This window comes from Danio rerio, chromosome 9, assembly GCF_049306965.1.
Source record: "Danio rerio strain Tuebingen ecotype United States chromosome 9, GRCz12tu, whole genome shotgun sequence".
In the NCBI taxonomy this organism is placed as follows: domain Eukaryota; kingdom Metazoa; phylum Chordata; class Actinopteri; order Cypriniformes; family Danionidae; genus Danio; species Danio rerio.
Window position 1 is genome coordinate 30881978 of NC_133184.1, and position 25389 is coordinate 30907366.

Consider the following 25389-nt stretch of genomic DNA (forward strand, 5'->3'; position numbering starts at 1 on the left):
ATTGCTTCATAAATAATACAGAAACAAAAATATTTTGTGTAGCTTTGCTTTGCTTTACAACTGCATGTTGTTCCTCTTTTAAATCCATTACACCTCAAATGTTTGATAAACAAGAAATGCTATGAAGGTCATATTATTTTCCTGTATAGAGTGGATACTCAAAACCGGCTCACTCACAGTAATCCATTAATTTTGATTCAAAGAAGTGGTGTGTGGGTGGTCAAGTTGTTTACTTTGTGATTAGTCCATCTATTAAGTCAGACCTGTTCAGGCTGATTTGCACATCAGGCATAACCATGAGATACAGTTGTTAGTAAATAAACAGGGAAATAATGAGCCAATCACAGAAAAACTGCCTCTGCTTGTGACTTTTCACCATTGACTGTTAGTCATTGCAAGATTGACCTAAAGCAGGTCATAAAGTCGTATTATAAATGAAGAAAACTTGACACTGTGGTGAAAATGTCAAAAGCCACTCTACATAAAGTCAAAGCCAAAATTATTCACACACCTTAAATCTTTCTCAGAGTATTACAGTTTAATCTATATAGTTTAGGAAATGTTAAAAAAATATATATGAAAGAACTTTACTGTTCAGAGGTAAACTGTCATGTGATGGATTAAGATCAACCAAGAATTATTGAAACATCTTTTAGTATAACATTATTAACATAACTGTCATTACTTTTTTGCCAACATAACTGTCAATGCTTTGATTCATGGTACATAAAAACCTGAAATTCAATATTTGTCCTTATTCTTGTTTATCTGTTTTTTAGTCCAGTTTATTGGGATATACTATGTCAGTGTACTTTATTTTGGTATCCTCACTAACATACATTTGAACTATTAGCCCCCCTTTGATGTATTTATTTTTTAATTTTTTTGCTCTTTTAAATATTTCCTAAATGATGTTTATGGATATAATATTTTTTATCTTCAGGAGAAAGTCTTATTTGTTTTATTTCGGTTAGAATCAAAGCAGTTTTCAATAAAAAAATAAAAATAAATAAACAAATAAATAAAAACATTTTAAGGTCAAAATTATTAGCCCCTTTGAGCTATATATTTTTTGATAGCAACTGATCCCGTTGGGTCAGTTAGCATGTCTGTGTGGAGTTTGCATGTCCTCCCTGTGTTCGTGTGGTATTCCTCCGGGCGGTCGTTTTTTTTCGATAAGGGGCTAATAATTCAGGGGGGCTAATAATTCTGACTTCAACTATAAATAAAGTGTCCTTTACTTATTAGTCAAACAAAATATTTTTTTTTATTTTTGAACACTTTTAGGTTTGACAGTATATAAAATGATGTATAACACACAAATCAGTGTCATTCTGCCACTATGACATTTATGTTTCGAGATATGATTTTTTCCCCTTCATTGTAAGTCTATGCAATGTTTAAACTTGTTTTATGACCTAGCATGGAAAACATTAATTGCCAGTCTGATCACATAGAAAATTAGCAGCACAGCTTTCCTCAACCATCTGCATGATTTGAGTTAGGATTATCGTTGAGCCCAATTGGTGCATGATGAGTTACACACTTTAGTTAAACAGCCAGGATAGGAGTTTGCTAAAATCCCTAACAACAGGACCGATCAATAATAGAATGCCTGATCAAAATCTAGCTTGATCCAATTCCAATTCTAGCATGATTCTCCAAAACTTTCAAAGTTATATATACAGTCACGTAAAAAAGATAGAACACCCTATTATATTCCAATTTAATGGGGTGTACTAACTTTTTCACATGACTGTAATGTATATTCACTGAAAAATAATAATATATAATAAATCTATATGGGTGTCACGGTGGCACAGTGGGTAGAATGATCGCCTCACAGCAAGAAGGTCACTGGTTCGAGCGCTATAGGTGAATTGAATAAGCTAAATTAGCCATAGTATACGAGTGTGAAAGAGAGTGTATGGGTGTTTACCAGTGTTGGGTTGCAGCTGGAAATGCCTCCGCTGTGTAAAACATATGCTGGATAAGTAGGTGGTTTATTGATTGGTGACCCCTGATTAATAAAGGGACTAAGCTGAATGAAAATTAATGAATGAGTGAATAAATCTATATTTAAGTTAGGCAATTATTGGTTTTTATGTGCTTCCCAGTGTTGGGTTGCAGCTGGAAGAACATACAGTATGGATAAGTTGGCGGTTCATTCCGCTGTGGCAACCCCTGATTATTAAAGGGACTAAATCCCTGCTTTTTCTGTTTGTTTTAATACATCAAATAACCATAAATGTAGCATATCATTTCTTGACTCTTCAAAACTTCATCATATTATAAAACTTTATCGTTCATAGATTGAATAAAGTGTTTATAGAAAAACCAGCTATAATTACAGTGTCTTTGCTAACATGAGCACCATATTCTATCCGCAAAGAAAAAGTGTAATAAAAGCACAGCTTATAACTGTGAATGAGTTTTTGGGTTTAAATTGTATTAATTAATAATACACCATTTCAGATCTGCATGCCATGTTAAAAAGGTAATTTGTTAAGGTAAGTAATTCAGTTGAATTCTTTTGCACATCATGCGCCAAAATAACAACATGTATAGAGCCATTGTGGAAGAGAAGAATCAAATTTATCTTCCTCACACATAGCTACTGTTGGCTTTAAGGATTTATAATATAGTGAATATTATAATAAAGATTATAATTTTGTAAAATAACTATACAGATATAGTTCTCAAAGTTAATCATAATATAAAAAGCTGAGTTCAAAGCACAGCTAAAATGATAACGGTTAGAATCACATTCAAAATAGATTTTTTCTTAACTGATGAGCGATAAAAACATTGACAGCCATTCCCACAATCCACTCTTCTTTAAAGTGAAAGACAAGTACTGTTGGTAGCTTTCAGAACACTGCTTCATCAAGTTTTGTAAATCTTCTGTTTAGAAGATAAAACTATACTTAGTGTACAAACATGTATATTATTGCTTATGTTATTTTTTATGATTAGTTATCATTAAGGCCAGACAGAATCTGCAGACATTTTTTGCTATTTCTGCTAAGAATTTTGTACAAAATCTGCGAATATATGTGGAATTATTTTGAGAATATCGTAACTGACAACTTGATATATGAAATAAAAAAATAATAGCTTTTTAACCTTTATTTAATGCTTACAATGCAAGTCCATCTAAATCTACTTATTTGGTAAACAAAGCAAGTCTCTCATATAATATCTCTACTTAAAGACAGAAAATGTTTCCTTACAAACTGTATTGTACATAAATCATATGAAGATTTTACTATTACTATTGTTATATCACAATAATATTAGTGAAACTCATTTAAAAACTGATATTTTTAATTATGGGCTAAAAATCCGCAGAAATCTGAGAATTTCTGTGTAAGCCTAGTTATCATTGATTTTACCATTCTTGTGAACACACCTTATGTCATGTTTAACAGAATGACACAACAAAATACGATATTGGAATGACAAATCTTCCCCTTCCCCTAAGGTTCTATCTGACATTTTTGTCAAAAAAAATATTGAGTTATTGACATATTCTTATTAAATGACAACTTATTTACATTATGGGATGTTTATAGAGCTTGTTTACATTTTAGGACTTTAAAAAAAAAAAATGTAACAAACATACTATTTGCTATGGAATGCAAAAACGTTGAAGCTCAATACCTCAAAATCATTCAGAATGCAGATAGAACCTTATAATTCCAAGGAGAAAAAAAATGGCTAAGTTCTATCTCTTTAATGCTCACTTCTGTTCTTACGTTTTCCCTAGAGAGATGCTTTTGGGGTTGGGACATGTAGCCAGTGAAAGAAGCCACTATTTCGAGCATAGACAATAACAGACACATGAAAGTGGCAGAAACTAGGGGTAACCGTGAGAGCTTCAGCCCTTCTGACAGATGATCAAAGAGGTGCCGCAGGAAAGCAAGGTGTGCAGATTATGTTGTCAATACATCTGGAGGATCTGAATGGCTCACCTGATCAACCACAAACTTTCTGTTCTGTCTGTCTCTGGCTCTCGGAGATCTCTGTCTTCTTTAAACAGTACTGATTGGAAACATATTGTTGGGTGCAGACCCCCACAGTGATGCACTATGGAGGCTTCTATACAAATAAAAATGCTACAGAAGACCTAAGCCCCCTAAGGAGAGTACTTTTGGAAGAAATCGACCTGAGTCAATTGAAAATTTGTTTAAGGACTGCGTGAACAATTTCCTAATCTTATCGCTTGACACTAAACACTAAACTGAACTTTTTACTTTATTTTTGCTTTAATAGTTAACAAAAAGAACTTCTAATGGCTCAAATGGTACCCATTAATTTCTGTGTCCAATGCCAGAACTTTATTTTAAGAATCGTACTAAGGATGCACAATATATCATTTCAGCATCGATAACGCTCCTCTGCAATTGTACAGTTTATTTTTTATTTTGTTTATTTATTTCAGAATCTACAATGTTGAATCTAAATTATGGCTGAGCAGCTTCACGACAGCAGCCATATTGCGCCAGACCGCAAACCATACACTAGCTGACTGGTGGACAGAAGATAGAGTGATGAAGCCAATTATGATATGGGGATGGTGGGAGGCCATAATGGAGGCCAGTGAGCAAATTTGGCCAGGATGCTGGGGTTAAACCCCCTATTCTTTTCCAAAGGACATCCTAGAATTTTTAATGACCACAGAGGGTCAGGATTCAAGTTGGTTCGATACCTTATGTTTTTGCTGGATCAGGTATCGGCCACCTGGAACCGATCCAAATTTAATTTTGCGTGTGTGCAATATTCTGTGGTTATAAGCCAACTATGCCATGAAGGTAGCCTATTATAAGGGACTTGAAAGTTGTAATGTATCCCGACTATATTCCAGATGTTCTGAAGCCATTCTACAGTTTAATGTGAAGCATTATCTTAGGTCAAATTTATATTCAGTTCAGTGCTTCCCACCACCGGGCCTGTTAATCATTCTCCATTCATTCACAATCAAAACGGCATGTCGCGTTCATGACAACACGAAAAACCTTCTCTAAGACTATTTGTTACTATTACTAAAAATAATCAGTAGAGAAATGCATTTAGTTTAGCATTAAATGGGTTCATTTTGACCTGCAACAAGGAGTTGCTGTTTCTAAATAACATTTTGCTGTGTCTGTTAGATCAGCAGATCGCATTCGCAACACTGGAATTAGGGCTGGGCGATTTTTCCGATTTTTTCGATTAATTCGAATTTACGTTTTAAGACGATTTAATTTTGAATGAAATCGAGAAATTTTTAATATATATATTTAATACATTATAATGGCACCAATGCGCTTGGGTTCACTCTCTGTATGAAGCAGGAAGCACACCAGAAGCACCTCTCGGCGACGCGCCGCACAGCACCACGCCATGGATTTTAGAATTCTAAACCAATTTCTATACACACACCGGCGCCGCCCAGCCACGATTCACGAAGCAGTTCATATTTCAGCCGGCCCACAGAGCGCCATCTAATTAGTTTCATGTTAAATATCATGTGAATGTGCGCGTTTTGTGTGTGATAGTTTAAACTTTCATGTTCGCGCCGTGTCACGGCTCTTCCTGTGTGCGACCTGCTTGACTGCCTGTTAAAGCGTTAAGTTATGTAGGATTTTACTTGTTGCACATCTGTGTGGATTGTCAAGACATTCCCTCATCAAGTCGATAAACTCGGTCTCAACATGTATGAAGGACGTAAAAACCTGCCATGTGAAAAACCGCACCGATCTTTTGGTTTGAACACGAGTAGACGTGAGGGACTGTAGCAGTGAAAATGAAAGTACCCGCCCCCCATGACGTCATTTAGCGGACCTAGTTGAAAACCAGACATATCAGCCAGCATAATAGAGAGTGGAGCAAAGCGCATCAAATGATCTGTATTTAAAAAGGGGAAAAATTTTTTTTTTGATTAAATATATTATTTTATATTAGACACAAATCTGGTGCTTGTATTTGCTCCTACTATACGTCCACAAGTTCACACATTGGGTTAAATTAGGCTTTACAGTTTCCATGTTCAGTCCTTTTTCTTGCACTGTATCTTTTTAAGAAAAAGGCAGCAGCATTACAACCTGTCATTCAATCAGAAGACAAAGTCAAAGCCGAGCTGACAGCCAATCTTTCCTAGGCTCAGCGAAATTAGCAAAAATCCCTCTGTATTCCTGCAACTGCAATATTTACACAAATATTTCTTATTCAAATCTTCAGCAACGCTATTTAACTGGTGAATTTGTTTTACATTTATTTACACCTTGACCGATTTTTGTATGACATGGCCATTAAAAATACAATGTTCCTTAACCAGATGGTTTTTCAAATTACTTAAAAACAGAATCTTACTTCAGTCATGTTGTTGTAATGTTTTGAGAAGACTAGTGACACAATAAAAAAAAAAATCGAAATCGAAATCGTGAATCGGTCAAACTTTATAAAAAACCTAGATTTTTTTTTTTTTTGCTAAATCGCCCAGCCCTAACTGGACTTAGAAAAGGCTCAATAATACATTGGACAGATTCTCAACAGACTGATTTATTCCGTTTGTGCTGCTGTTTTCAAAAGTGTCCGCAGATACCAGAGGTCAGACAGTTTAGTTTAGTCTGCGTCAAACCTGCAAGAAAGTATCAGGATTTGCTAAAGGCTGGTTATATTACCAACGATTACAGTCAATAGTGGTAGTCTATTAAAGATTTCAAAGAAAAATCTTAATAGTAAAAAAGGAACCATAAGCTAAACCACAACAGATCAATTTCATAACGAATGCTCAAATAATGAAGCCTTGTTTACAGCAAACATCATGTTTTAGTTAAATCCTGTCATCTGTCATATACAGTAGGTATATAGGTCTGTTATTTTACTAAAGAAGATATTATTTGAGTTTATCCCCAGAACTACAGAAACTGTATTATGCTTACTTAAAAAAACAGCAAAGTACTGGGATCGGATCTGTATTGGTCGTTAATTTGGTATCAGAACTTTGGTATCAGGATCCATGGTTTCTACTACATTCATTCTTCCATGATGAAGTGCCACACCGAAATAAATTCCCCTATGGCTACATCAAAGCTTCTCATTCAAAACATTCAGTCGTTGTTGTTTTTTAATAGCGGGTTATAATCACACCAAAACATATTAAAAGGTAAGTGAATTATAACAGAGCAAACTTTTCTGTATTCATAGTAGTGTTGTGCGTTGTTTCTTTAACCCTTTAAAGTGACATGCTGACTGACTGACTGACTGACTGACTGACTGACTGACTGACAGACTGACTGACTGACTGACTGACTGACTGACTGACAAACACAACGTAGCTTTCAGTTATGATGAACACAGTTTATATAATTACACTTTAAGACAAAGGTCTATGGTTCTTCATACGATGGAGTTTATAACTGTTTCACTTTACTTAAGGAAGCATTAATGCCGCTCTGTAGGTCTATTGGAGACATTCATAAATATTTCTAGCAAATCTAATAAATGTTGGAGACATAATTGTTACATAAACGGACTAAATCACACTTCAGCAGGGTTCATTGAGAGCGCACAAGATATTTTGCACTTGAGCAGCATATATTTGAAAGGGCGCAAGAAGTTTTGTGCACAAACAGGAAATCGGCACGCAAGCTAAGAGCTCGTATTACATAAATATGATCTTGACTTGTAATATTGCTCTCACGACACTTGTCATTGAAATAACGCCATATGTAGTTGGTAGATCTATGTAAAAGGCCTGCCGCCACAGCTGGAAAAAATTTTAAAGGAACACTGGGATCAGTTCCAAAAAAAGGTATCGGTGCATCCCTATTTTAATGTATCATCCAAAAGACGGATATTGTACGAAAGTGTGTAAAATGCCCTTCTATTCAAAAAATGAATATAATATAATATAATATAATATAATATATAAACAACTACTTTTTACATGCATGAAGGACAGAAAAAGAATGACAAGCAAGCCTGTTCACAATTATTGTCCCTAAAAACACATATAAATATTCGCCTCTAAACAAGTTCTGCTGTCATGCTGTTCTGCTACAGAAAAACTAAGGACAGGAAATATCCTGCAGGTTTCTCAAAACGTGAAATCTTAGAGTAATAGCCACCTATTGGTATGACTGTTTGGTGCACTGATCTATAGAAAACGCAGCGCGCTACATTTAGTTACATCATATTATAGGTAAACAAACAGATCAAAGCCTAGTATGTCTGTCTTTGATCTCTGCAGACACATTGTTTGCACCTAACATAAACACTGCAGCTATGGATGCTAAACAACTGGCTGAATAATCCTCCCCTTGAATGTTGGATCCATTGCTTTTATCTTCTGCATTGCAGCTGTTTGAATAAAAAGCTGAGGGCCAAGTCAACGGGAGTTTCCACTGTTGCACTGTTTCTGCAATGAGCACCAATACAGTTTGAGTCTGAGCGTAGGTGGGAATGGATAAGCATTTCCTTCCCTAAAGACAGCAAACGGGGACAAGTGAGCTTTTTTTTAACCGTTATGCATAGATTGTTGAGGCTGGCCGTGTGGTGGGCGAAGAGCATAATGAAACACTCAGACAAGCTGTGAGCAAGCTTTAGGGTGGAGATTGGAGATGCTATGAAACAAAAGCCCTCCAGTACATGCTGCAAAAGATGAGATTGAGCACTTCTTGCAATACAATAACCTTTCACTTCTATCTTTGGCATTTTGTTCCACAATTTCAGCCAAACCAAGTGTCATGATGGGGCACGACCTTGCGCTGGCATTAAAATATTTATTCTCCACCGTAATCAGATTTGGAGTCAGACCTTACACAGATGTCACTTCACTCTGGACCCAACTTGACCTCTTTCAATTTCCTCTCCTCCAGACTTATTTAACAATTCGCTGTGCCTCTATGCAGTCTTCAAGCTGTTATGATATTCTACAATGATTATTGTTCCTGGCTAGTCATGAGTTACTAATTCAAATGGCACATTTCGCACATGGCATGATTAGTGTATGGAAAAGAAAGCAGATTATTTAGGAGAGTCTTCCATATGTGTTAATCATCTATTACATCTGTTACATCTGTCTATTCATCTGTCCATCTCAGCCATCTAATCCATAACTATAATGGCATCTATTCATTCATATTACTGTCTGTCTGTCTATCCTAAAACTATAACTTCATCAATTCATTTAAATGTCTGTCTGTCCGTCTGTCCGTCCATCCATCGATCTATCTAATCGATTACTATAACATCATCGATTCATTCAGGCTTTTCTGTCTATCTGTATTTCTGACTGTCTATCTATCTATAAATCTATCTATGAATCTATCTATCTATCCATCTTTCTATCTATGACTGTGTATCTGTCTGTCTGCATGTTGAAATCTGTACAGGGTCCTTTCTTCATTAAAAATCATATACATAATAAAAAAACAGCACACTTTTTAAAAACTGCAGGAGAAAATCAATTTCTATTAACTTTTTTTTAAAATACCAATTTCTGGGATTAATTTTCACCTTCTTTGCCTTTCAATGATCTTGCATGACATTGCTTTTTAAAATTGTAGTCATGAAGAATAGGTTGGGAATTACCAGACTCCCCACAATATGATATTATTATGATACTTATGTCATGATACATTACGAAATTTAAAATATACTGTGAAATTCTGCAATATGTTGCAATGCGTTTATACATTTGTTTTAAAAAAACAGAAACATTTCTTGCTTAACTCCGTTCAGTTGTATTGCTGCAGTGTAATATGGGATTGGCAAGCAGACAAATAGATCAACACTTTGTTTATGTCTTAAAGTTGTATGCACCTTTCTGCGATGCCACCATCTCTAGCCTACTGCATGCTGGAACCCAAAAAAACAAAAAACAAACCACCCAAACTACTGCAGAGGACTGCAAATAGTATAGTAAAAACCTGACAAAATATCGATATTGGTTTCCATGTTTTGATACAGTATTGCTTCAGAAAATATTGCAAAACTGTCGGCGCAATAGCCTAGTGGTTAGTGCGCTGACATATGGTGCAATAGCACGTGAGGGCGTCGCGAGTTCGAATCCCGGCTCGACGACATTTCCCTACCCTACCCCCTCTCTCTCTCCCACTTTGCTTCCTATCTCAATGTCTAAAACTTGACAGGTGAGCAAATATAAGCTTGTATTTAATAAAACAAATATAAATATGCTTATATATAATAAAAAAAAATAAAAATAAAATAAAATAAAATAAAAACTGCTAATAATAATATTATTCAAAAGCAAATTGTCATGAATAAACTGAAAAAGCCTCCCGAGATAAAAAAGGCATGAAAGTATTTTTTTATATTTATGTAGGCTAGAAAATAATGTTTTGTAACACTTTAATCCTTTATATTTATATCCTTTATATATCCTTATTACATCCTATATATATCCTTAATATTTTAATTCTTTTTCATATGTAAAGATATTTGTGTATTGGTGTACATCCTGTGTCAAAACGACTTTTGCGCCAAGATGAACCTAGCAAACAACAATAGCGTCACGACTTGCGCCACATTGCACCGGGTGTATGATAGGGCCCTTAATTGCTTGTTAATGGCTTAAGCCTTTAAATGCACAATGGTTGAACATGTGGTCATAATACTTAGTCAAAATGCCTTTTTCTATACATTTTTATTAGACTTTATTTTCCAAATCTGTCTGCAATTGGTATATTTCCCCCAGGTGAATCTTGACTTTTTCTAATGAAGGTGCATCTCGAAGGAGATTGTCCTCGTTCTTATTTCTACTTTTGTTTAGTTTTTCTTTTGTGCTACACAATGCTGTCTTTTTCTTTCAGTATCACAATAACAAGATCTGTCAACAAATTACAGTACAAAAAAAAAGAATTGTCATAGTTCACATTAGAACACCACCCCATCGTAGATTGTTGTATTGAAATCATGACTAAGTAATTTAACTGTCTTATCCACACACAATGGCACAAAGATTTGTCAAGACAGCACTGACACGCTCATTGATAGAGAAATTTAGTTTTGAACTAAGGCTTTTGACCAAGAAACTGGGTTTTGCAGGTAATCTATGGTGTTTTGTTATCTGCATGCATTGTTTTGAGAAATGCACTGTTTTGTAAATGTCAATTATGATCAGAGAAATGCACCAAAGTCAATGAAAAAATATGTAATATAAAAAAATTAAAAAACTTTTCACCAAGACTTTTTTTTCCAACTAAAAGAAACACTCAGCTTAATAGGCACAGCTCGCCTAGAGTTAAACAGATTTTTATCATATCTGAATCCATTTAATCAATTTCTGGGTCTGGCAGGAGCATTTTTAGCTTAGCTTAGCATAGATAATGGAACCGGATTAGACTATTAGCATCTTGTTAAAAAATAATCAAAGACTTTAAATAATCTTTTCTATTTAAAGTTTGACTCTACTGTAGTTACATTGTGCACTAAGACCAATGAAAAATGAAAATTCTAGACCAGTATGATTAAGAAACTAAACTCTCATTTCAGCATAATAATCAATTAACTTTGCTGCCATACCTTGGCTGCAGCAGGCGAGTGTTTTTATTATTATTATTCTGTGTAGTACTGTTCAAATAGACACAGTTCCGGATCTACACCACAGCAAACATTATGTTTTGAATCGTCTCTCACAAATGTCTCCATGGTTTCGTGCAAGAAGGTGGTTACATTGATTATGTTGTAAGAAGTTGATTAAAATAACTATTTGTAGAGACAAATTATCATTAAATTTATCTATCCACCAATCCATCTGTTTCAAATTTGTCACAGCTCAAAGAAAATATTTGGAAAAGCATCCTAATGATAACTACATTACTAAGACACAATATAATACAAATATCCATTGCCTACTCTTAACATAGGCCACATAAGATACTTGATAAATATTTCATTTTAAAAGATTGACTCACATACTGTGAAGTGTCCACTGGTGCCACATCCACAGCATTGGTGAAGTTATTCATGAGCACAGCATCAAATTCCTGCAGCCCGGCGCTAGTGTGCACCACGTGATCCTTCACAAAGATGCTGGCGGCACGCAGCATAAAGGAAACAAACAGGTGCATGTGAATGTAGTTCCTGGTGCAGTGGAGTCGTCTGAAGACACACAGAAATACACAGTACACTGATTAAGTCAGAGTATGAAAATTACGGCAGACTCTGAGATAATGTGCCTTTGGGAGAAATAAGGAAATGTTTAGTTCATCCTGAAAACTGCACTAATATCATTTAAACATACTGCTAAAAGGTTGCTAATGAAGATAAAATGTTTAGTGACACTGTAGTTTATGATCACAGACTAATTGGACACCACTTAATTTGCGATGTACTGTATTTATATGTAGTGAACACATTCGCTTTCAACCTGTTCTCTACTGTGCGCATCCCTCTCATCTTTTATTGTCACCAGGGACACACACAGCCTGAATGCAATACCAATACACTCAGTGACCATCTGTTCACAAAAAAAGCCCAAGTCTGATGCATAACATAACAATTAATTATACAATGTTTGTACATTTATGACTTTAGTGAATGTGAGGATCATCACAATGATCACTGAAATATTATATTATATTATATTATATTATATTATATTATATTATATTATATTATATTATATTATATTATATTATATTATATTATATTATATTATATTATATTATATTGTCACACTTTATTTTGATGGTTTGTTTGTTGAATTTAAGTTACATTGTATCTATATGGGAACTAATTCTCATTAGATTGGAAGTTTACTGTTAGGTTGGGGTTACGGTTGGGGTTAGGGTTAGTGTAAGTTGACATGTACTTGCAAAGTTTCTTATAGTCAGTTATATTTCGCAGCATTATCAACAGATATTAAGCAGTCTACTAAATCTCAAATGGACCATCAAAATAAAGTGTTACTTATTATATTACATTATGATGCCAAATCAAAAGTTGGGACAGTATAGACTATAGAAATAAAAAAAAGTAGTGATTCTTAAATTTACTTTGAATTGTATTTCATTGCAGACAATACAACAAACATCATTTAATGTGTGTGTGTGTGTGTGTTTTGTTTTTTGTTTTTTTTAAATTAACACATATTCCAATTTTGGTTTTTGCAACACATTTCAAAAAAAGTTTTTGAGGGCTAGTAATTAGGTAAATTGGTTACACAATGTGTTTTTAAACAGGTGATGTCAACAGGTCTTAGATTAAATATTTATGTAATTACAGCGAAATCACTAAACCATACAGTATTTGTCTTCACCAAAGAAAAGCAATGATGATATTTTTCTTGCTTGGTATTAGAAAAATAAAAGATTCTTTCAAAACAGCAGCTATGACATGCTCTGTGTGAATACTGTGGATGAGATCAGATAAACTGTGAAGAAAGAATCACACCCAGACTGCAGTATGACTGTATTCTTATGCACTTTGAAGTGTCTAATGCAGTGGACTGACTACATCAGTGCCTGACAAAATACACCTATCAACACATTTTCTCCTAAGGTAACATTTTAAAAGTGTCTGCTTTTGTTGTCTTGAAGTACAGGAGTCAAGGCTACTCTCAAAACATAGTGCTGTTTCTGACACATATGGTGAGAAAAACACAGAAGACCTTAGTTCTGTGTAAGGCTCATTCACTTTCAAGACTTAAAAAAAACAGCTAAATGTTGAATATTATATTATATTATATTATATTATATTATATTATATTATATTATATTATATTATATTATATTATATTATATTATATTATGTAATTTGCAACAACACTAAAAAGTCTCAGAAACTTTATAAAAAGCTCCAGACCGCAGACATACTCGCAACTTACACTTAAAGCTGCTTTCCTGTTCTACTTTGCCGGAATTTATCCAATAGCGTCTCTGCAACAAAGTGATGTCATGCCCACACGTTGCTGTTTCTGTGTGTAAACTATATAGAATAATTAATCACGCCTTGACATTAACACCCACCAGCCCGCCAAATGCGAGTTTAAATTTTTTAAACTGCCAGAGCAGCCTTGTCTCTAAAGATTAGAATGTTAGTTTAATATTGTTTGACAATATGTGTGCAAATGTGATATTAGAAACTGAGAAGCAGTACGACTGATAACTTTTCGCACAAGCAAAAAAGAGAGCAGGGACCGATCATTTCTCTTTGAACCCACAGTCCTGCTGCTTTCAAGGGCTCCAGATTTCCTGTAAGCAGCAGTGGTTGCCGCTTTCGCTTTTACCATTCTTTGAACAGATTATTAATGGGCTTCCTAGTGATAGGTTGCATCTGCTGCGTAAAAAATGTCCTGGATAAATTTTATGGTTTATTCTGCTGTGGCGACCCCAGATTAATAAAGGGACTAGGCCGAAAAGAAAATGAATAAATGAACATTAACAGTGTGCACGTGATTATCCATTCACTACCGCACACAAAATGTTTTTCTGCTTTTTACTGATTGCAGTTATTTTAGTTAATACAGTTTAATTGTCATCCTTTACAATAACATTGCTTTAATAGGAGATTAACTCTTCATTTATTTATAGTTACCTAATGACCTAGGACCTTTAGCCTGGAAACACTACTGTGTATAGTTTTAGATAAATGAGAATTATTATTTTTAAATGTCAATTGGTTTGTAACTAATATTTTTGTTGAATAAAAAAGTGTATTTATACAGCTATATTTAGCTTGTGTTGACATATTTATTTTGTATTTGTGGCAAGAAAATAATTAGTTTAGTATGGCCAGAGAAAAAAAATCCTTAGTGCTGAGTCCTAAAATGTCATGTGACATGTTTTAAAAAAGTTAAGGAGGCATGAGAACATTACACATCAATTAAGTAAAGTAATTTTAGCATTCAAAAGTCAAATTCATGCATATAAAATTTATTTTCCCAACAACAAAATTTTCGCTAGTAAAAAAGGCAAGTGACTAGAAACGTTGAAAACCTACTATCACTACAGCCAAACTACCGCCACAGTGGCTGGTGATTAAAAAAGTTAATGTCAAGCCCTGTATATATAATGTATATATAATGATAAAAATAATGGATTAATTTACTAATTTGTTTACCCTTTTTATTTATTTTTTAATGAAGCAATGGAAAATGATCATGTTTTCATAGCCTGTAAAAAAGTATGGCAAGTAAATTTCACCAGGTATTGAAGGTGAAGGTGTTCATAATAAGTATTTTATTTATATATGTTAGGTGGAAAATGCACATCAGGAGATACCTTATAACTATTCTGCTTGAAAAGTCTAGACTTTTGTTATTTTAAAAATAAAATGGTAGGATATAAATTTACAACAACAACAAGCATAAAAGAACCAGGGAAAAATAACATTTTCAATTCCACACCTTTCTCATGTAAGATGCTGTGCGTAGCTACAAACATGCATACATTCTGAACACCGTCCCGCTCATTATTTATCTCAAATCACAGATACATTTTCAATCAAGGACTTTGTGTTTCTTTCAGTGGTCTATATTTACCTAAAAATAAAATAAAAATGTGACTAGTCACTTCCTTTACTCTGTGTGAATATTGGCAGGTTCCAGTGAATGGCATGTTCTCATTGAACTCAAAACATGTTCAATGAGCTGCTAATGGAACACAGAGAGAGAAAACACGACTGTATCACATTTATAAAACTACATTTTGATAGAAATAGAAATACAATATTGGAGTTTGGTGTGCAAGAGCACTATCTGAGGCATCAGTTAAACTCTTTTTCTTAGGGTTTATAAGATAAGGTACATCAAACAGACAGTCCGTTCCTCACCTGAAATATCCGATAATAAAGATGGCCACTAGAAGAGAGCTGAAAGAAACTGCATAGCCGACTGTGTACATGATGTGCAGCCGTTCAAAAAAGACCTGCTGTGAGGACAAAGAGTTTTGTGAGTCAAGCCACTGGAAGGCCATATAGGTCCTATGAAGAGCTCTGATGGTAATCTAGCTTACTCTTTTTTTGTTGGGCTCTGGGGATTTGATGCATTCAGTGTAGTTGACCCAGGTCTTGTTTGAGCTCTCTGCCAGCACCCAGGAGCCATTAGAGTCACACCTCCTGTATGCATGTGCTGGAAGAATGAAAAAGATTTCAGAGGCTTTGATCAGAGGTATAGCAAGTCTAGCAAACCAGAAAGTGCACACAGTACGCTAGCCATTATGAAAATTTACCAAAAAAAAAAAAAAAAAAAAAGCTAACAAAAAAACATGGCTATTGTACAGTAGTTGCAAGCCACAAATTAAACAAGACATGCAGTGGGTAAACTTAAACAATCTACTGAAACAACCTGATTAATACACTTTAACTATAATAAACAACTATAACAAAACCATTGTTAAGCATTCAGTATTTTCTCTTTAATAATGAGTCAAAATTGTGAGATTTGTGACTGTGAGATACAGTTGAAGTCATAATTATTAGAAGCACTGAATTATTAGCCCCCTTTTTATTTTTTTCCCCACTTTCTGTTTAACAGAGAGATTTTTTAGCACATTTCTAAACATAATAGTTTTGTTAACTCATTTCTAATAATGATTTATTTTCTGATTTATTTTATCTTTGCCATGATGACAATAAATAATATTTGACAAGATATTTTTCAAGACACTTCTATACATTTAGCAGCTTAACTAGGTTTACTAGGTTAACTAGGCGGTAGAGCTGCACAATTAATTATTAAAAGATTGTGATCTCGATTCGACCCCCTAGTCGATCTAAATCCAGCATTTCTATGATTCTGCAAATCATATTTTCAAGTTCAGGAGAGAAGAAAAAGCAGCTACACGAGTCTTTTCATTGTTTCACATACGTTGCTCAGTGACATTGACACCTTCAAATGATGTTGAGTGAGTTCCTGCATCCGGGACACGTGCGCGTCTACTTTAGTGAACAGAACCTGCATATGTTGCGAGTAACAGGTAATACAGTTGTAAATAATATTCTGTTTGTGGCACAGAGTAATCGTTTGAGAGCCGCGCGCAAAGTATGAACAAGCACTTAGCAGTTAAAATGAAACCGAAAGTGTGCACTTCATTTAAATGATCATATCGCATTTTAAAGTTATGAATACGGCAAGCATTTGATATGTTTTTTCTTTCATAGCGAACCCACAGCTGTGCATGAAAATAAATGTTTAAAATGTCAGTATAACTACTCTAGCCTATATATTGTTGAATATAATCTGATAATGGCAAATGTCTGATTTTACCAGTGAATAAATTTGTCTAATATGACAGATTGCAAGCATATATCTCAAACATAATAATTCAACATCATAATTAGTATAAGTAGAATAGAATTATTTATAGAAACCAGTAGACCTACACATAATATTATTATCGATCTTATGCCATATGTTTGTTTTTACCATACCTTTATTTTACATCCACAGAATCGTGAGAAAATCGTGATCTTTATTTTAAGCAAAAAAATCGCGATTCTCATTTTAGCCACAATCGTGCAGCTCTACTAGGTGGGTTAGGATAATTAGGCAAGTTATTGTATAACAGAAATAAGCTCATTTTATGAATATTAATAATCAACAATAACGGTTTATTTTTAATCATTAATATTCCGGCTTAAGCTTCAGTCAATTTGGTCAAACAAACATATGATTGTATATGATCATGCTCGCGCGACCGAGCGGATTCCCAGATTATGAATATTAATTATCAACAATAACGAATTATTATTAATCATTAATTTTCCGGATCAATTTATTGTTAATTTGACCAAACAAACACAAAGAGAGTGGCCACTCTTCCGAGCGGACACGGTAATCTATTCATTTAGAAAAAGGGAATTTAATTGCTACTTCTTGTGAAGTAGATTAATCATTCAAAAGTTTTAAACAACTTATAATAGCTAGGCAGGGGAATCTGTATTTCAGTGAAATTTTCTCGAGAGGCAAACAATACAATTCATTTGATTATAATGGAATTTATTGACTAGTCAGACAAATGACAAACAAACGCACAAACATACATTAAACACGGAACAAAGGTAAACCACGTGGAGATATCGGGTCTATATAACGTGTAACAACAAAGAGAAATAGCAAAGCGAGGAAATAAAGATTTCAGGTAAAAGAGTGACAAAACTTTCAGTTCCACACGCACCATTAAGGACCACCAAGATTATAAAAAACACCTTTTTGATAAAAGGGGCACAGCTTATTCGCATAACTTAAAATACCTGGGCTTTCATGTCTGGAGGTCTCTCTCTTTATTCGGGTCTCTTCCTGATGAAACTCCTTTTGATGTCCTTCTTGATGCGTGGAGTTTGTAATGCAGTTCGGACGAACACGATCGCAAACTTTAAACTGAGTTTACTTTGCCGGAAAATAAAGAAAGCGTGGCGGGAAAACTCCATGCGGCTTAGAAGAGCCGCGTGGCCCAAGGGGCCACCTTTTGATGGGTTCTTTGTTCGGACGTTCTCTAGGATGTTTGGGGAGAAGTCTGGTTATACCTGCGGGTCATGTGACAACCCGTTCAGCATTCTGACCAATGATTTCAGGACAAAGTTTGGGCGCGAATCCTTTCTTTGTCTCGAGGTTGCTCGTGTGCAAATTTGAGTGTCTGCCCAAAGCATCCGGACAGGCATTTAATACAGGGATTTAAAGAATAAAGCAATGCGAGTTATGATCTTGCTCTATGCATCATGTGTTGTAAAATGTCAGCAGAAACCTATCGGTACCAAACATGGGGGGTTTAAAAGTACATCAACATAATTGTTCATATCCTTACATTATTTATGATTTAAAAAGGCCTAAAAGAAACAGGCATACAGGTTATAAGAGAGGTTACACAGGTAAGAAAAGTCAGAAATGAGATACAAAGTTTACAAAACATAACACTTTAGTTTTGTGCTGGTCCAGGATTTTTGAGTTCATTTTCTTTCTGTCGGAACAGCCTTGTGGGTGTGTGTGTGTGTGTGTGTGTGTGTGTGTGTGTGTGTGTGTGTGTGTGTGTGTGTGTGTGTGTTTTGTGTGTGTGTGTGTGTGTGTGTGTGTGTGTGTGTGTGTGTGTGTGTGTGTGTGTGTGTGTGTGTGTGTGTGTTTGTGTGTGTGTGTGTATTTGGGCAGGAATGTCTTTGAAGTTCCAGGCTTATCTCTCCAGTCTCCCTAGATTATTTAAGCTGTCACAAAAATCCAGACTTCTTGGAGCCAGGAGTCGTAAAATCCATGCGAAATACTCCGTGATAAAATCAACAAGTAATTTTATCTTTGGACTGTACGCTACAATTGTATAATGATGGTTGGATCTGTAGACTATAGAAAAAATGTATAGCTTAAAGGAGCTTAAAATGACCTTAAAATGATTTTTAAAAACTTTAAAGCGGCTTTTATTCTAGCCGAAATAAAACAAATAAGACTTTCTCCAGAAGAAAAAATCCGACAAACTGTGAAAATTTCCTTGCTCTGTTGCACATCATTAGGGAAATGTTTAAAAAAGAAAAAAAATTCAAAGGGGGGCTTATAATTCTGACTTCAACTGTATGCGCAGCTTCCTAAAAAGAGTTTAAATTAGACCTTAATCTAGATTAGTAAATAATGGCTTGAAAGTTGCTTTCTGAAACACAGCATATATTGCTAACACCTAGACTAATATAAACTTGATTCATTTAAAACCATAAATGAGAACTTGCTGGGTTGTGGTTGTCTATAAAACTTTAGAGTTTTATGCAGTCAAGAAACTTATTACAATGGCAGCTGAAAAGAAAGTGTGGTCAAAAAGCTTTTATGAACATGAGGAACAGTTTCAATATTTCCTGTTATTGAATATAGACTGCACACAGCAGCTGTTGAATCAAAGAAAAGAGATATCTGGAAATCAATTTAACCCTTTGACACATATAAACAATGAGTACAATGAGAATGATGAAAAACTGGTGTTATGGCCCACTGTCTGTGCTACTGTAGCTCTCTCTGTCTCTCTTGCTCTTGCTCTTTCTTAAGCTGTCATTTCTTAGGGCTGCCAGTTTAGAGATTGTGGGTTTCCAGTTGCCGCTTTTGTTTCTCTTCCCCCTTTAATACAACCATTTATTTTAGTTTTTTTATCTTGTATATATTTTGGTGTTATACTTTATTCATCTTGTAAATAAATACACTTATTTTGGCATAATTGGTTGTTTGCTCCATTACCACCACCTTTCATAAAGGGTTCATAAAATTTTAAATGTTACGGTAACCCTAGCATTTTCATCTTAAATAATCGTAACAACTGGAAAGATGAGCTTTGTTTTCTTGATACCCCCTGATACAGGCTTAATCAATCACCTTTAAAGGGAATTGTGTGAACAAGTACACTCTTAGAAAAAAGTACACAGGCTGTCTCTGGGGCAGTACCCTTTCAAAAGGTACCATGTGTACACTGTTGTGCCTAAGGCCCTGGCCCCTGTCCATACAAACTCACAACCACAATTTTTTTTATACATGTTAGGCAATTCGTCCACACAAAAATGTAGTAGCAAGTGACTGAAACTGAAATTATCTGAAAACTCTGGGTGACAATTTTTCTAAACTCTGGGTACTGTGTGGTTGTGTAGAGACTACAACTGGAGTTTTTGCCTCAAAACATCAGTGTGTGCACTATTTTCTTCTTTCTAACTGGCCAACAGGGGTTGGGTTTACATCAAATGCAGCTATTTGTACCTAAAAGTTCCATAATGATACCATAATATTATTTATGATAATTTATTATATTATACTTTGATATGCACAGTGGCTCGGTGGGTAGCACTGTTTCCTCACAGGAAGAAGGTCACTGATTTGAGACCCAGCTGGGTCAGTTGGCATTTCTGTGTTTGACATGTTCTCCCCATGTATGCATGGGTTTCTTCTGGGTGCTCCCCCACAGTCCAAAGACATGTGCTATAGATGAATTTTAAATTAGCCTTAGTAAATGAGAGTGTATGGCTGTTTCTCAGTATTGGGTTGCATCTGGATGGGCATCCACTGTTTAAAACATATGCTGGATAAGTTGGCGATTCATTCCAGTGTGGTGACCCCTGATGAATAAAGGGACTAAGCCAAAGTAAAATTAATGAATGAATGTTATACATTATGCATGTAAAAGATGTTTAAATGGGCAACTTCTGCTTGCAAGGGTGGGTCTAGCTTGTAATAAACGTTGGTCTTTATAGGTCCTCGTAATCTATGTGCCCTCCAAATGACATTAGCCTGAAATTAAACAGGTGTCCTGGTAGGCTGAATTTAAGAGTCAAATTAGTCCTAAAGTAGCTTTAGTGTTCCTCCAGGAAATCAGTTTATTAAATTTTTAACTAGTCTAAGAGTCTAAGAGTATTATTTCTGTTAATTAGGTTTAAAGAGCCATTTTTGTCTAGAACTATGCCTAATCTGGGTTCAGCAAACCACATTACAAAGATTGCCAATCAAAACTGCAAAATGTATATTCTGCAATTCTAACATTTGTCTGAGTTTATAGGTTTTCTTCTTCTTTACAATTCTGACTTTTTTTTTTACCTGCATGGTTGAAGTCATAGATGTATCCAGGGCAGGGTGTCTTGGTCAGCGTCCCAGGGAAGCCTTGTGGCCAACATATCAGACCATCCCACTCTGGGACACACACACCAACTAAGAGCAGAACAAAACAGAGGCGTCAATTAACAACTTCAGATGTGACCAGCAAAATCCTCCAGTCTTGCAGAATAACATGGCACCACACAAGCGTCTCACACATTTTCATTCCTTCCTGGTAATTACAGTAGATCCAGCAGGATGATAAACATGAAATGAGACACTGCCACAATGATTCATTCATGCTTTCCTTTGGATAGTAGCTGCTCAATAAAAAAATCTGTTAGAAATATTGCTCAGTGTCATTTGTACACCTTTGGGTGATTTTTTTTGTGTTGTGTGGATATTGGATTCTGTCCAACTGGCATGAGCGCCTACGTGTTTAACCCACACTGGCACATCATGAAGAAATGTTGTGAAAGAAACGATACATGCAGTATGTGTGTTTAATTCAATTATAAATGCTGAACTTGTACTGATTGAAAATCAATGTGCTTTTCTTTCTCGAACTAAAACAGTTTATGGCCATAAAAATGACTGAAATTATTTTTGTTGAAATAAAAAGATGAGGAAAAATGATAAAATTTTTGTCAGGCAGCTGAACAGATTCAATATATCAGCAGTGGTTTAAACAGAGTGTGTCCAGCAGTCACAGATTTGATCCAACATCAGATCGCAGAGGTAATGAAGCGTTCAGTTTGAAAACATTAGACCATGAAGTGCTTTCAAACCGTTCATCCGGAATAATTCAGAAAAAGTCCTGTGCTGTTCTGTAATTTGCTCTCCTTGTTTTCTTTTGTGGCATATTCAAGATTAACAGAAATGTAAAATTGAATCCATTTGTTAAAAAGAAATTCATGAAAAATGTGCACCCGATGGCCCCACTTTTGAGTAGACTTTTATTTTTAAATTGGGAACTGAAGGCTGAAGGTCAAGCTAAACCTTAAGAGCACCTCGACATGCCAACAGGCTTGCTTCAATAATTAATACAACCTCCTGCTAGTCAGAACATGTAGTGTTACAATCCACTGTGGTATTTGTGCATTTCTACATTTTGAGAGACACTGCAGTTCAGAGTTGTAGTCACATTAATTATGTTTCCACAAAAGTGCATTGGCACTGCTCTCACTTTCAAATCTGATATTGTAGGTATGATAAAGAATTTAACCTGCTGAAAAATATTTGCCCTCATGTAAAATAATGACAGCAAAATCCCTGTTAAAAACTTCTGCAATTGAAAATTCATCTAACAAAATTAAATGTGGTGACAAATTAGGTTAATGACCAATAACTCTTTGATATAAATTACAACAGCCATGGGAACAGAGGAAAGCTTTTGTAACCATTTTTACAACACTGAGTGATAAGTTTGTTAAAGGTAAAAGTGGAGACCCAGGTGGCTTTAATACACAATTAAAGAATGTTTTTCCATTATTTATAGATTTTACACTGATGTATATATTACAATTTTAAAAATTAAAGCAATTAAACATTTACAAAACTAAAATGAAGAAACAAATTAATTCATTAACAACTGGAAAAGAATATTTGATCGGTTTACAACATACTGATGGCCTGTTTTTCAAAGATTAATTGGTGATAATGGTCAGAGTCCAGAAGCTAGCCAGACAGTAATGTGTGTTTTTTGGAATAGGCTAAATAAAAAAACATCAGTATTCTTTAGTAAGTGTATTCTTTTTTTTTTTTTTTTTTTTTGCTTTTATTCTTATCATAATAAAAATGTATATTTGTAGAGCAAGCCATGTTCTGTTGTCATTAATACTTGAACAAACTTTAATAGGCAAAACCGAAATATGAACAAAAGCAAGTGATGTATCAAAGTTTGATTTAAAATATCTTGAATGGTTATAAAAAAAACCTTTATAAACATTACAATAATTTATAAAAATAAAAAAACAATTAAGTTTATAAATCTTTAATAAAATTAATGATATGACATAGTTCTGGATACTTCCTACTTCTTTGTTTATCTGTCTAATTTTATGATGGGTTTCTATTGACCGCCCTTTGTCGTTTTAAAGAGTATCACAAGGGCGAACGTGTCAAGTATAAAAAGCCTTGTCCGCTTTGTGAGGTGCACGCGCAGTCAGCAGAGGTCCATGCGCGGCGTCAGGTAAAAGTATAAAAATAGCTTTGCGAGTGCATCAAAATGTTATTTATTGTGCCCAAATGGTTTAAATTCCCTTGAAATCTTACAATCACAGCTCTTAAAATAAAAATAAAAATCCTCCAGGCCTTTAAATAAAATTTTTCCAAAATTTTATAACATTTTAAAACAGATCATATTGTGTTAACCCTAACATAATATTGCAAATCCTGTGATTTGACTATTGCAGACTCGCATAATACGACATCAAGGCAGAAACAATATATTGTGTGTAATATTAAAATACAATTAATCTTAAAGCTTTAAACTTTATAATTTCTTGTGCCTGAACACTTTAACCTCTTGAAATGCTCACATAGACACAGGCCTTAAAAACAAAGATAATATTATGTTTGACTCTATAATTATTATCTATGTGAAGATGATCAACTATAATCCAGACTCCACATTGCAGATCCTGTAATTTTACTATTACAGATGAGCAGATTGTGACATAGCAATACTGAAACAATATATCATGCAGTCCTAGAAGTAGTTTTTTTTTTTTTAAGCCAAAGGGAGCTGTTAGTTGAAGCTGTTAATAAATTTGTCCCTAAATGCACTCTGTACAATGGAAAGCAATCATTGCACTCATGTCCTTCACACACTGTTTCCTTGTACAAAGCATAATTATTTTATCTCCCTAAATTACGCTTAATCCTGTAACCTGTGACGTAAGGATAAAAGAGAACCAGGAGTGAGCCAAATTAATATTTTTTTGAGCTGCCAGGTCACCACTAATAAAACTGCCAGGAAAAGTGAGTCACAACCTGTTTTTTTCTCTCTCTCTCTTCACATGTTCAGCCATGACAAGTTTACAATGAAGCTAAATGAATCAACAAACTGCCGTACCTCACCAAGAGATGCAGCTAACAAAGGTCTTGAAGGAGGCTCATTAGCTGTCCGTTTCAGTTTACTTCATTTACCTCTACAAGCCTCATTTATGGGAGGGAGCTGACTCATTCAAGCTTCACGGAAAACATGTTTTGGCAGAGGTGAAGATGGTCATACTTTTGGTGAATGCTCTAGGTTATCTTTAGTTGCTGTGCGGCAATAGGAATGAAGCAGAAAACTAAAAAGGCCACTTAATTAAAAGCCGTTTGAAAGAAGCATTCAGGAGAAAATGATGCCTACCTGCAGGGTCATCGCTGGAGACCTTTTGGAGGCACTGCAGCTTTGCATCCAGCAGCATTTGTACCTGTTCTTCAGCTGTAATCTCGCCATCTTCACCAGCCTATCAAAAACAAAAAAGAACTCAATTTTTGCTTCTTTGTTTTGTAATAGATCTTCTAAAAGACTTCAGAGCGCTTTGTTTAAGGGTGTCATTTGCATTTACAAGACACATTTGGCATCAGTTAAAGGAATAGACCACCAAGAATAGAAAAACAGCTTTTAATAGACTTCATGCAAGATGTATGACAGGGCTCCAAATTGTGGATAAATGGTGACCTTTTTTCCACCAGTGTAACAAACATATGTAAGAGGTTGTTCTAGTCCTACTAACAATTTACTGAACAGTTAAAGGAACATGCTGCAAAATATCATTGTTCCTGCAACCACTTTGCTGCCTTAGGCAAGATTGTACCTGGCACCATAACCATGATTGCTTGTTCTCAGTTTATCTTGCTTTTTCCCTTCTTTTAATTTTTTATGGTTATTTGTGCCTGAATAAGTT

General features: G+C 34.9%; 1 protein-coding gene across 6 annotated transcripts in view; it reads right to left on the reverse strand.

Moving 5' to 3' along the window:
• pth2ra (parathyroid hormone 2 receptor a) overlaps window positions 1-25389 on the reverse strand; it is a 199896-nt gene that overhangs the window by 87185 nt on the left and 87322 nt on the right. For 4 of the 6 annotated variants that reach the window (XM_073911588.1, NM_131377.1, XM_073911587.1 and 1 more), the window contains 5 exon segments: window positions 24849-24948; window positions 21494-21604; window positions 15966-16081; window positions 15784-15881; window positions 11925-12111 (listed from right to left, as the gene is read on the reverse strand). In XM_073911588.1, the coding sequence (XP_073767689.1) occupies window positions 11925-12111; window positions 15784-15881; window positions 15966-16081; window positions 21494-21604; window positions 24849-24948 (612 nt within the window). 6 annotated transcript variants of the gene reach the window in all.